Below are 14,161 nucleotides of genomic sequence, written 5' to 3'. Positions count from 1 at the left end.
TTCTTGCTTCTGCTCGAGACTATACTTTTCATTAAAAGTTATTTCACTTTGGAAAATCAGATCAGTGGCACTCATGGTATATGGGTCATCAATACCATACCTACATCAGTCCACAGTTTCTGCTCTTGCATTCATACCTCATTAAGTTTTCTAACGTGCCCATGCCTAAGCACTTACATATTGAAACATTATAAATTATCTTTCTTTCCTATCCCAAAATACATTCCCCTAATTACTTACTGAGCATCTCTTTGACTTCTCTTTTAGGCAGCAGAGCTCTACAATATACAGGAATTTTTTTGCCGACCATGAAAGTTACAATCCTGAAAAAGTTCTGTAATTTCTTATAGAAAAACAAGAGTAGAAAACGGGAGTGGGGGGAAGTTATTAAGAAAATCAGTGACTAAATGTTATCATCAGCTTGTGTTTCCAATACCAACCAATTTCACTGGCATTGAAAACCCTGGTAACAATAATTATAATAACCCTCTCCTTAATTACCTTCTTCAATTATTACAGAAAAATGCTACTATGATGTAGTGGTCTGCTGAAAGCTGATTCTCCCCGCAAGTTTTCGAATAGCATTTTCACAAGTCTTGAGCCAAACACTGTACCTGTTAGTCTTCTTCCTTCAGCTCAGTGCTTGAGGGTGGTCTATTTCTCAGGGCCTTACCTCTCTCTCTGTAAATATCCCTCAGATCTTCCATATGGTTTATAGGGGATCAGCAGGGGTAGTTTTTGTTTATGAGGACTAAGCTGAATGAAGTTTACTAAGGTTTTAACCAAATTCTGATACATGATTATAAAATTATGTGATACTGAAGCTTCCCTGAGCAAAGCACAGTTGATGAGAAATTGTACATCTAAGCTCCCGCCTCCTTATGGATGCCTGCTGTTTTCTTAGAGACCTGCTTCCCAACTGTCAGCTTATAGACCCTAACTTAGCAGTCTGTCGTTTTCTTTCATCTTTTTTCTGTCTCTTAATGTGTTCTGCCTATACCAACACAGTACATTCATTTGTCCAGTAGCTAGCTATCTACTTAGAGTTTATTTTATGCCAGGTGCCATTCTGGAGGTTCTCTCTATTCTGGAATTCCCAACCCTAACATTTTCCCAGATTTCTCCCCATTCTTCCTAAACAAAGCAGAAATGTGGTGTCCCCACCTTATAAACACAACCCAAATACCTGAAACCATGCCAGAGTAAATGTTTTTATAGACAAAAGCAAACAAAAACTCCAAAACCAATTTTCCAGTTCTCCTAATAGTTTGCAAAAAGGACACGAAGGAGGCAGCTGGTAGTTATAGAGTAATTGCAGGCTAAAGAGAACACAATTAATAAAATGGACCAATGTCTAAAGAAAACAATTCTTGCTCTGGCTCTGATAAGTAAAATATATCTATACTAGATAAGGAAGAGATGTTAACGCCCTGCAAATAAATTCTATTCAGTTGTTAATATAAAGGGATACCAGAAGATCATTTCTATGAAAGAGTTAAAACCGAAAGAGACATCATCAATACATATACTCAGTTTTAGCAGATCTAAGTGCAGGGTAAGATTCAATTTCAGAGCCAGCCAAATGAAGCTTCTTTCAGTTCCCAGAGTGTAGCTATTTTCTCTCTCTTTCATTTCCTTATTATCCCCTCCCTTATATCACTCCCTGGCCAACTTTACTCATCTTTCAGGTCTGAGCTTCTATGTCAGTGTCATCCTCCAGGAAGCATGCCCTGACAACTCCCAAGCCTGGGTTAGGTATCCCTCCTAGTGGCCTGTAACATAACACACTCATTACTTTTTTAGGATAGAAGTCTGTCTCCTCTTCAGAGGCAAGAAACCAGTCTGACCTGGAAATATCAGAGAAGTTACTATCAACGGATTACAAAACATACCATATGGAAATCCATATTTTTGTAGAATACAAACTCACACTATCGAGATGGGAGCACAACAAAACTAGGCAAGATTTATACATTGCTTTGAAGTTCACAAAGCATTCCATACCCATTATTTAATCTTCACCACAATCTTGAGTAATATTAATCCCATTTTATAGATGAGGAAGCTAAGACTCGGGTTTGGGCTCTTCTCAGAGCTTCACAATAAATGACAGAGCCAGTCTCAACCCATGTCCTTTATGCCAAGTGTTTTTTCCATTACCTCCAGCATATCAGGCATTCAGAGAAAAGACAAAAGAATTTAGTAAATGAATTTCCTTTTTCCTCCTGTCTTTCAATTTACATTTTTATGCAAAATAAAAGCATATCTTTTAGTCAAAGACATCCTTTTCCCAGTAGATCAAAGAAATATATAATCTCAATCTCATGTCCACCAATCTTCAATATTGGAGGGGGTGGAATGCCCTACTAACATACTACTGAAATTCAACAATTACTTTTTGGGCTCAGCACTGTGCTAGGCTCTATGAAGGATACAAAAGCATCACATAATGAGATGCCTGATCTGAAGAGTTTACAAGACAAAAATAACACTAACAATGTAAGGCAGTGTATATTATAAATAGTGCGCTTATAGGGCTGAGAAAAGTAGATGATAAGACAAGCTTAACAGGTTTTGAAGCAATGGTAGGAACTAAGATGGACCTTAGAAAATGGCTAGGATTTGAATAAGTGGATGAGGAGGGCAAAAGGAACCACACTGGAAATGAATATGGCATACTTCTAGGGCAGTACCAGGAGCCAGGACTGAAAAGAGGGTTCCCTTTAAGGTGGAACATTAAGGATGGAACAAAGTTAGAAAAGTGATAGGGAGAAGAGACAAACTAAAGGGGGATGGATTAAGGAGAAATCATGCTTTTGATCAGAAAAAGGACACGAAGGAAGCAATGACAATGGAAGACAAGCTGAATGTGGAATGGACTGGAATACAGATAATTCTAGTCAAGAGAGGCAACTAAACGGCTGATGCCCTTCCTCTGTGGTCCCAAGACCCTCTGTGCTTATCATTATCACAGTATTTACTAATCAAACTACAGTGAACTGTCTCTTTAGTTATCTGACTCCTGCATTAGACTTTAGGATCTCCCAGAGCAGTGACTAATTATTCACTCTTATATACTCCCATACTAGCACAATGCCTACCTAGCACCTGATAGGCACTCAATAAATGTCTGTTTAAAAAACTACTCAATCCATCCAGGTATCTGGTTATATGAGACTGACTAAGTAGCAGCATAGGAACCGTTAATAGGGAGGACATTTTAAGGAAGCAGTTACCAAGATGATTTGATAGGTGTGACAGGTACAGGAAATGTGATATGTGACATGTCTTGAGTGACTACTTCAAGTCTGGGTGCCTGGGTGCAGAGAACACTAGGAAGTTTGGAGAATAAATCCCTTAGCAAGACAAGGATCTATCTTGATTTTATACATACTGAATTATCTTCGAGATGAGATAAGAATATCTGGGTAGAAAAGCTAAAACGTAAGCCTTGGGGATAGTCTACTCTTTGAGGATGGGAGAAGAGGAGTCGATATTAAGATGTTACAAAAATGCATTTGTCAGAGAACATTTTCAGCTAAAATCTAGCTAGAACCTTAAATTTGCCCAGTAATAAATGGACTCAAAATGCACCCACTTTTTCATGGAGGTTAACCTTTCTACTTCCTTTCTCTGCTCTGAAGGAGTTTAATTTTTAGTGTGGTAGAGAAAAAGGTCTTGAATATAAAAACGACATGTGCAGTGCCTACTACAGCATATGTCTAAATCAGAGTATTATGATTTGTGATCAAAACCAAGAGAGAAAGTAAACACCACACTTTGTCATTAAAATAGTAGGAAAAGTAAAAAAAATAATAATTGGAACCTAGACCTGTGGGAGAAACAAAGTCTAAGTCAATCAGGTATGAGCATATTATTCCTAAACAGTCAAAATAGCATAAATTTTAACTGAAAACCTAATTATCATCTAAAAATTAGAAAATTATCTTTAAAATCATTGAGGGCTGGAGCCAGAAGCTAAAGATCAATGATGTCATTTTCATTTGGAAGCAGTATGACTTTCCACTTACCTGAAGCAGCTCTTATTTGGAATACTACACATTCATTCTTGGTCTAATTGGCATGAAGTAGCCAAAAAGTACAGTAGATACGGAAAAGTACAGTCTGAGCATAAAGTCTGACCTACTTATGAAAACTCACTTTTCATAAGACATAAGGAAGAAATACGTATTTGTGGGTAGCTACAATAAGGCAACAGGGTAAACAACTTAACAAAATTATTTGGACTTGGAAAATTACAAACTTACTCACTGCCCTGACCCTATAATAATAATTATTATGATGTTCTTTTTGGAAAATGTAACATCCAAACATCCAAGTACAATACGTTTCTAATATCCAGCATAGTTAAGGAATGAGATTATTCTTATTCCCATCAAAATCACCATCATCAGATGTGAATTGCCAATTTTAAAAGAAGTGGATAATGATGATCTATTATTCAAACTAAAGTTACTTTTAACATAAGGCTTTGATTCAGCAGGTACTTGAGAGATTTACAGTGAACTTCATTTCAAGTCAACTTAGGCAATTATTGTGCACCTACTATATGTATAAATTGAACAGAACTGCGAATTGACAGTAATTTAGTTCATTCTTATAAACAAATTACCCTGAGGTGTAGATTTCTGGAATGTAGGTAGCGTCAGATACAGTTCCGATTTTTATAAACACTAGTTCAGAAATTAGGAGTTGTACTTAACTCTGTTTTATCAGAGTTATCAGGTGATTACAAATCACCTTACATTCTCCAAAAATGAAAAGTGCAATGTAATAACTGTACTAATAAATGTAAAATATTTTTACAGTACATTAATGAATATTTTTAATATATGTAATCATTCCAAAGAACATCAAAAATGTGTTAGAACATTATGAATATGGAAGCATACAGTTAAGTGGCTTATAAATACGAAAAGATATATATAAAGATATGCATACAAATATTCAGCTATTTTTGATGTTCAAAGTTAGAATCACATACATATATAAACAGCTTATATATCTGTACACAAAACTATGTCAATCTGATCTAACAATTTCTGGAAAATCTTGCTACCCTTTTAACCAGACTAACCTGTCTCAGAATACAAAGTTTTAAACAAGTAACTCTCAGAATCACTCCATTTCATTTGGTATTAAGGTCATCTTCACTTATGTTTACCTGTAACACTTTTGAAAGTAACTAACAGGACATTTCTTTTGAATTAGCCTAAAACTTATCCTTTAATTTAAAATTTCCAAAAGCCAGAGGCTTCATTTTATGGGCGCTCATATCTTTAGGACATGCAAGAAAATGGAAAGTGTCTATATTCTACTGAAACCAGAGGTACATATTTTCTTGGAACCAGAGAATGAAGTACCAAAACCATTACCAAAATAAACTTATTTCATCAGTATATTAAAATACTTCAGAAGACACTTTTTAAAAATGGATACTTGGTGAAAACCACACAATTCTACAGTATACACAACTGCCTGCCTTAGTTTACCAGAAAGAGCCAATCTAGTTTTCTAGTTTGGTTCAACTTTGAAACTACAAAGCCAGCCACATTTGCTTATATCATCTTTTGCCTTTCAACATAGGGAATATCAACATAAGGCCACACAGGGATATCTGTTTATTTTTTTCACGGAGAATCACTAATGTCAAAACCAGATTCAGGTGCTCTAATTTAGGTATGTTAAAAAAAAGCACAATGTTTAAGCAGCTTTAACTCAAGGTCTACAAAAACATTTCAACAGTCATTCTTCTGCAACTATGAAATTTAACATGGTTGAGCTAATACCAGAGTAACTTCACCAAAAACATCCTGTAATTGTTTTTTTAAAGTCACACACAGATCACCACACTAGAGGAAGCTCAAAATTTGCAATACAGTACAGTTTATCTGATGTACCTACTCTCTGTTGTAGTTGCAAAGGCAGTAGTTTATGACCTACACAGCTGATTGCCCTGTTCTCTCTGCTCATATCTGACTCCTATCTTACTCCATTAACTACTCAGTTACACATTTGAAACCTTGCTTTTCAGGACCTAATTCTGTTTTCAAATCTTTAGTATAATAGGACCATTCAAATTTATGCTAAATACTGTACTATAAACAAAAAAGTTGTCTCTAGGATAATTCCTCATTCTTTAACAATTAAACTTAAGCAGTTCTGATGTTTAATAGTATTCTTCAAAGGCATACTCACTGACTAGGTAAGACGGTCCTTCATAACATGGGTTATCTACAAAGAAGTTCCCTATATTTATGCATAGGGCTATGGCTCTAACTCAGCTGAGTAGATTAGTTATGGGCCTTGATGAAAAGTTATTATTCATCTTTAATTTCTTCGATTTTGTTTTTCCTGCTAGTGAAAAGTCAGATTAATATTGCTAGAAAAATGATAGAACTCTGGTTGTCTCGTAGCTAAAGCTAGTCATCAATTCTTTTATGTCTTTCGAATTGGATATTTTGGATTCAAAGCTGGTTACTTCAGCCTCTGTCTTTTCCTTCCCTAAAACCAGAAGGCTACCTTTGGTTGTTTACACTCTGTGGCCACCTTCCTTCTACCTGCCTCTTTTGGTCTAGTAATGGTCTCTGTATGACTGAGTCAACGGTGGCTGTGTAATGTGTATTAAGAGAAAAGAATTGGTCAATTCTCTTTTCCTAAACATCATTTTGGCTCCCCCTTTTCCTCTATCAATATTGTATTATTCTTGTATTAGACAAGGTTACTTAAAAGTAAATGTTAAAAATTTAACTCACTTTTCATTCAATTGACTACGTACAATTAATCTTCAGACAGTTACAAAGTTCAGGAAAGAATTAAGTCAGAAAGGATCATTTTTTCTCTCTGGGGTAAAGAAAGCTTTATCAAATCATACTACACACACCCCTAGAAGGCCATAAAGTGAAAAGATTTTGGGTGATCTGCCCGTTTCAAACTATAAATAGATTTTAGTATTTTAAGTAGCAATCACATTTACTGGAACATGTTATCACTCAGATTTTCTTGTCTGAATCAAGAATTCTAGCTCCTCTCCCTCTTCTTCTCCTTTGGTGGGAATTGTTCTATCTCTTTGACATTTTTTGAGTTTTTCTTTCTCTTCTTTGAAAAGAATCACCTTATTTTTGAAGTTGTTTTAAATTAGGGCCAATAACTACTAACCATTTAAGTGCCAATTAGTGGGTATCCACAACATACCAGGCACTGAATGTTATATTTCTGTCTTAATTCTTAACAACTTGGCAAGATGGGCAGTATTACTCTCCCCTTACAGATGATAAAGTTGAGGCTCAAAGAAATCAAATAACCTGCCCAAGCACTGTACTAGGAAAGGACTCTACTAGGAAGTATCAGAACCGGGTATTCAACCTACCGTTGTCTAACTCGAAAGCCCATGCTCTTTCCACTCCACTATCCCTCCACACAAACCTTCCTTATCTTCTTAGCTGACAGCTAAGTGTCTTAGACTTGATAATTTTTTAAGAGGCACTACGTCTATCAAACTATACCTTGGCTAGTCTGAAATAATACACTCTTCCCAGTGTTTTTAATGCCGTATTTGATAATCACCTTTCAAAAAGCTACAGTGTTTTTTGGTAAATGAGAAATTTCTAACAGTGACAATTAACACTTGAATCAGCTACTCATATCAGATATGACTCGAGATACAAGTCTTTCACGCAGAATCCTTGACTGAGAAATTTAGCTTTTCTCCTAAACAACCACAGTAGCAGTAATAATGAAAACAACAACAACAGTAACATCATCTTATATCATTTACTGAATACTTAATGAGTCTGACATTTCCAGCTAAACTATTTATTGAGGAATCTTAAGTGATATCTAGGATTATCAATATACAAAGCTGTGTCTAGCTTTGTGTGGGGGAGTGTCTGCCTGTCTAAGAAAGAATGTCAAATTAAACCTATCTCTTCAACTAATTTGTGTGTGTAGGTACAACCCAAACTGATTTGTTTAACAGATAGATTTAATACCACTTTTCCTGGTATTAATCAAACTAGACTTAAAGGGGCTGATTAAATCATTATAAAGTCTCCCAGTTAAGGGGACAAAGGCAAAGTTAAACATAATGAGAAAACAAGAAATATCATCTCCTGTTTCTGTAAACAGAGAAGATGTGAAGAGAAGGTGTCGAGTTTCCCAGGTGGATCTCCATCCAGCTCCTCACCTTCCCTTCTAGCTCAATTTGAATAGTCAAGCAACCCTACTTACTTATCTTGCCTCTACTTTACAAATACACACTCTCAAGAAAGACATCCCTTCTATAGAGCTTTTTTTTTTTTTTTTTTGGAAGTGGGAAGCATCCTAGCCTTGCCACAGTTGAGCAAGAGTTAAACTAAAGATGTTATCTTGCTGATAACACTAACAGGGTAAGAAGAAAGGGACTCGTTTGTGCCCTCACTGCTATCCCAAATGTATCTCATCCTGACCTTTTTCGGGTCCTCCTTCCCCAGGACACAGCTCCGTCCTGTGGGTGCTCCGACCCTGTGAGTTCGTCGCCTTAGGCTAGACCTTCTTTCTTAGAAGTAATGTGATAAGAGCATGAAAATCTGCTCTTAGGAGAGAGAATTCATCTTTCAATCATTTGCAATCTTATCGCACTTGTCCCACTTAATTTTTTTTTTTTTAAGAATAATCACCTCAGCTATGTTGCTTAAAAATATTTCCTCTCATTAAAAATGAGGCAATTGTGGAGAAAAGAAGGGCATTTAGGTTATCAAGAGTTTATTTAAAATGTGGGAAAAAAAAGTTTATTTAAATTTTCTAATGACTGCTTTCTAAATTCTTATATTTAAAACATCACTAGGAAATTCAGACCTTAGAGACAGTCAATGAGTTAACCAAAAACAAAGCAAAACAAAAAGCCCAAAACCCTGGTGACCTATTCTCCCACCCCCCTTTCCGGTTATAAAAGATAATCAATTTTACTCTCTTGCTTTTGCTGGATATTAAAGCCACAAAAGCATTCGCCAAAGTAAACATTTTTAAAAATGTAAAACAAGTATTCTACAAAAAATGAAGCTAACCATGTCAGTTAACTATCCAACAGACAATTCTTTACAGTACCATATTAAAGTCATGAATGTCAAGGGGTCTTTCCAAAACAGAAGAAAAAAGTTACAACCCTGCATTTTCAGAATTATAATACTTGACAGATTCAAACATGAAACAAACAAGACTTTTTGATAGACTCTTAAATACATACTACTTACATGACACCTTGTAGAACTTTCTGGGGATCAGGGTCAAATAGCCTGTCAACATAGTGGCGACTGCTAGCTGTTACTTCCTAGAAAGTGGGGGGAAAAATTATGACATCTGAAGCCGTGCAAATCACAAATTCACAGTATCACCCATAACATCAAACAGCTATATAATCTAACTTAAGGTAGAAGCATTAGAATTTTTATAAATACTTATTATATTAAATCTATCTGAGAAAATCTTGTGACAAGATAAAACATAAGATGGGGAAGAAAGAGATACCCGGTTCTCACTAAAAACATAACTAGACAGTGGGACCTTTGCAGTGAGCCCTGCAAGCTCTGCCGATAGAAGAACTGGGCGTTAAGTATTGAGAAGCAAGCTAAGTTTCTTAATTAACTGTTGGATGTCACCTACATACGAAAAAAACATAGGAATGTTGCTTCTGTTTATACCCACTAAAGGGAGGGAAAATCTGATTCTCAGCAAGGAAAAAAGGGTAAGGACTTCATGAACAGTTTATGAAGGGCAGTCTTGGTGCAAGAGGAAGACTCTCAGAGTGATGCAGAGGACCTATACTACTAGGAAGCAGACATATGCAAAAAATAAAAACGAATATAAAGGAGTTGTCACACTTTCTGTAAGGGAAAAAAATTAAGAATTAGGGTGATTTATCAGGTCCAAAAGAGCTACCCAGTCTGAACTGGCTAAAGCTGGGCAGAAGAGGGAGAGTTAGAATATGAAGAGCAGGGGAGACACTTACCTCCTTTTATTGTATTTTGGGGTTTGCACTATTATGTTATTTCTTGTAATACTTATCTGGGGGGCATACTTATTTTTTATATTTAATTTTCAATACTTAACATTATTTAAAACAAAGAACATGTTTAAGAACCAGAAAAAAAGAATTTTTGTCCCTTGCTGTTTCTTTCTGATGCCTGCTGGAATATGCTGCTCATGTACTATGACCCATTAGCGATAAATTATTGTAGAGAGGAAGAAATACTTTTCCAGTTTACCCAGAACCCCTGATTAGAAAAGAGTTAACTGCCAAGACACAGTGCCAGCTTAAAATTCTGAATCTCCAAAAATAACTCTGGAAAAAATTCTATAAACTCAAATTTCCTGACAATATAGCTAATCCAAAATCAAAGTGTATTTTCATATTATGAGCTTGCAACCAAAATACCCTTGTAGGCAACTCAAATACCCACTTTTAATACATACTTTTATACAGAACAAACTGGCAGCAAATAAGCCAAACTGATGAAAATCCTTGTGCCTAATAGGGTACCATTAAATACTTGTTAACGGGGTCTGGTTTCCTCAAAATAACAGAATCACAGAGTTAGAAGGACTCTTAATTATCTCTCTCAACCCCCTGGTTAACAAATGAGGGCTGATCTTTACCCAGATGTCAGACTGTCAAATGTTAAGTAGGGATGCAAACAACTGTACAAATATACCAAGAAATAATATACACAGGAGCAAAATCCAGGGTAAAACTGAAAACAGTATTCCTATAATACAAACAGATACGTCTTCTCACTCCATTTGAGCACATGTGCTTTCCTGACTTTCCAACATGGTAAGTTCTTCTGAGAACTTCAGACTCTTAGAATCCCTCCTATATAAGGACAGATTTTGATTTTACTGTTTCTCTCCACACACTCTCCCACAGCTCTACATCTCTTGCCTCTCAATGTGGCTTTTAGAAAGGTACTTGGGTTTAAGACCTTATTTTAAACAACATAAATTTCTCCCATTAATAGCAACTCTACTGTTCTATGCCTGGTTCATTCAATTTAACAAGCACTGCGTACCTACTATACGCAAGGCACTGAGGAAGGCATTAAAGGCCTTCTTTTAATTAAAGGCACTGAGGAAGGCATTAAAGGCCTAAAAAAAAAAGTAAGGCATGGTCCCTCCCCTCAAGAATTCATACTCTGTTGTAACTGTGTTTACAAGTTTATATTCCCTACTAGAATATAAAACAGAAGAATACATAGTGAAAACTTCTTAGAGGAGTTGGTTTTGGAAAATGAATAAGAGTGCATAAGAACAGACAAGGAAAGAATCAGGGTCACAACCACAGCCATAAGGCATGTGAAGCCAACACACAAATACCATCAGCAAGTATACCAGTTGCTGGCACTGAAAAAGAAGGGAGAAAGGTAGAAAGGCAACCACAGAATATAAAACACAAAAGGCTAACCAATGGGCAGCCAATAACTGAAGTGTTCAGATTGCCTTCTGGTCAAAGTTCTATGCTAGGTGCCAAAGAAAATACAAGAGGATGTTAAGGCAGAACAGTGCACTTAAAGAGCTTACATCTATAAAGGGGTCAGTCCTATGTACAAAAAATGATCCTCTGAGCTGCCTAGGTAGCAGCAAGCTGAGAGGACAGAGTCACTTGTTCAATCTGATTTTACTCTTATGTTTTTGCTTAACAAATTCACTTAGTCGTTTGTATGGGACATTTCTCATATTTCACTGCTTTCCTTTGTAGATCAGGCCGTCTCTCCCCTTTCAGCCCTCTTCTCTCATCTTTCCAAAGGCAGCCTGGAAATATAAGACTTTGAGAGAGAAGGCAGTTGGTACAGATATTAAATAAGTTGGTCAGAGATAATTTCTTTAAGAAGGTGACACTTGAGCAAAGACCTGAAAAAGGTCAAGGAGTAAGTCATGCAGCTACCTGGGAGCAAAGCTTTTTAAGCAAAGAGAACAACAAATGCAAAGGCTCTGAAATGGTAAGTGTCTGCTGGGATCAAAGAACAGGAGGCCATTACAGCTGGAGCAGAATGAGCAAAGGAGAAAACAGTAGGAGACGAGGTCAGAGAAGAGTGGCCAGATGGTAAAGTGCTGCAGTGTCCAATATGATAGCCACTAGTCTCATATGGCTATTGGGCATTTGAAATGTGGCTAGAAACTGAATTTTAAATTTTTTAACTTTAATTAAAATTAAAATTTAAAAACCAATACTGGATTCAGTTATTAGAAAACTTTTAAGAATGTTTAGAATTACTTAGGTATGTAAATTTACTTTCAACTGTAAATTTCATGAAACCTAAATACCAATCAAGTATTTCCAATCAAAATACAAATCAAGTATTTCCAACCAAAATTTGGTATCAAAATTGTGTAAAATACACACCAGATTTTTGAAGACTTCATATAAAAAAGTAAAACAATTTCATTAATAATTCCTTACACTGATTACATGTTGAAATAATATTTGGATATGCTGGTTTAAATTAGATATATTGAAATTAATTTCATGTTTTCTTTTTACTTGTATAGCATGGTTGCTGGAAAATTTTTAATTACCTATGTGGCTGGCATTATTTTTCCACTGGACAACACTGGTAAAGACCCTTCTTGGTCATTGTAAGGATTTTTATTTTTATGGTGTGAGTTGGGAAGCCATTAGAGAGTTTTGAGAAAGTAGAGACATGAACTGACTTGTTTTAAAAGGACTGCTCTGGTTGCAACTTTAGAAACAGACAAATGTGTGGAGGGGGCTAGGGAACAAAGCAGGGAGACTGGGGAGGAGGCTATTTCGGTAATTAGAAATGCTGTCCCTTCAGAGAGATGATGGAAGCCTGGACTAGGGCAAGAGTTCTGGAGGTAGTAAGAGTCACTCAGATTCCTGATAAATGTTAAAGCTGAAACGACTATCAAACTGGATATGCTGTCAGAGTAGATGTGGAGTGTGAAAGAATAGAGGAGCCAAGGGTAACACTTAAGGTTTTTGCCTGAGCACCTAGAAAGACTGAGTTGCCAGTTAATGAGATGAGGAAGACTGTGGGAAATGCAGGTTTGAGCGAGAAGATCAAAAGTTCAGTTTTGGACATGTTAGGACTGAGAATTTTATTAGCCACCCAAGTGAGAATGTCAAGTTAGCAGTTGAATATGTCTAGAGTTTAGGAGAGAGTTGTGGGTGGGAGATACAAATTAGGGAGTTGACAGATTAGACACAGGATAAGTTCACTGAGGGAGTAACCATGATAAGGCAAGGCCTGAAGACTGAACTCTGGAGCATCTGAACAAGCAGCCAGCATGGTGGGAGGAAATCTGAGAAGCCAGATAGGGTAAGGTTTCAAGGAGGGAGTAATCAAATATGCCAAATACTACGCATGTGTAGCATAAGATAGTAACTAAGACCTGACCATTAGACTTAGGAACATGGAGGTCATCAGTGATCTTGACAACAACAGTCTGGGCAGAGTGGTGGGGCCAAAGCCTGCTTGGCGAGGGTTTAAGAGAGAATGGGAAAAGAGGAATTAGAGAAAGTACACACAGACAGCTCTTTCAAGGAGTTTCATTGTAAAGGGGAGTGAAGAAAGAGAGTAAGAGCTAGAGGGACAAGCGAAGTCAGGACAGATTTTTTTTTTTTAGAGACGGAATAAATTAAAGCATACTTATTCATCGACGGAAATTTTTGCTTTGTTTTGATAAAGAAAAACATGCTGCACTGGGGTAGAGGGAGAACCTCTGGAACAACGTTCACAATAATTGAGAGGGAAGTGGATTTACTGACCAAGTAGAACATGGAAAGTACAACAGTCAGGGGCAATAAATTAGGTGGATACGGTGATGAGAGCTTGTGGACATTCTCTCTGATTATCTCTATTTTCTGAAAGTTAAAATTGTGGGGTTGGGTGCGAGAGTGAAGAACAGAAGGAATAAAACACAGCATGGGCCAGAAAATATATCAGGACTGCCAGGCAGCACTAACGTTCTTGAGGTTCATGATTATGAATTTAAAGTGAGACCAGTCAGCATGGCTGTGTTTTTCTCCAGCTACATTAAAATATACAGAAGTAGACATGAATAATAGAGTTAGATTTAACCAGAGCTGGAATTTCACCAGGCAAGGATGACAAAGCCAAAGGAATGGGTCAGCTGAGTTGAGGGT

General features: G+C 36.6%; 1 protein-coding gene across 7 annotated transcripts in view; it reads right to left on the bottom strand.

The window, feature by feature from the left end:
* ARMC8 (armadillo repeat containing 8) overlaps positions 1–14,161 on the bottom strand; it is a 105,214-nt gene that overhangs the window by 72,449 nt on the left and 18,604 nt on the right. For 4 of the 7 annotated variants that reach the window (XM_082459793.1, XM_082459787.1, XM_082459792.1 and 1 more), the window contains exon 2: positions 9,252–9,328. Coding sequence is in view for 3 of the 7 variants with exons in the window: in XM_082459787.1 (XP_082315913.1) it covers positions 9,252–9,328 (77 nt within the window). In the remaining 4 variants the exon portion in view is untranslated. Of the gene's footprint in view, positions 1–240; positions 344–9,251; positions 9,329–14,161 lie in introns of those variants that run through there. The other 3 variants (XM_082459789.1, XM_082459790.1, XM_082459791.1) reach the window with 3 other exon arrangements.

The sequence above is a fragment of the Balaenoptera physalus genome (genome assembly GCF_965194825.1).
Source record: "Balaenoptera physalus genome assembly, chromosome: 4".
In the NCBI taxonomy this organism is placed as follows: domain Eukaryota; kingdom Metazoa; phylum Chordata; class Mammalia; order Artiodactyla; family Balaenopteridae; genus Balaenoptera; species Balaenoptera physalus.
This window is presented reverse-complemented; position numbering and strand designations above follow the sequence as displayed.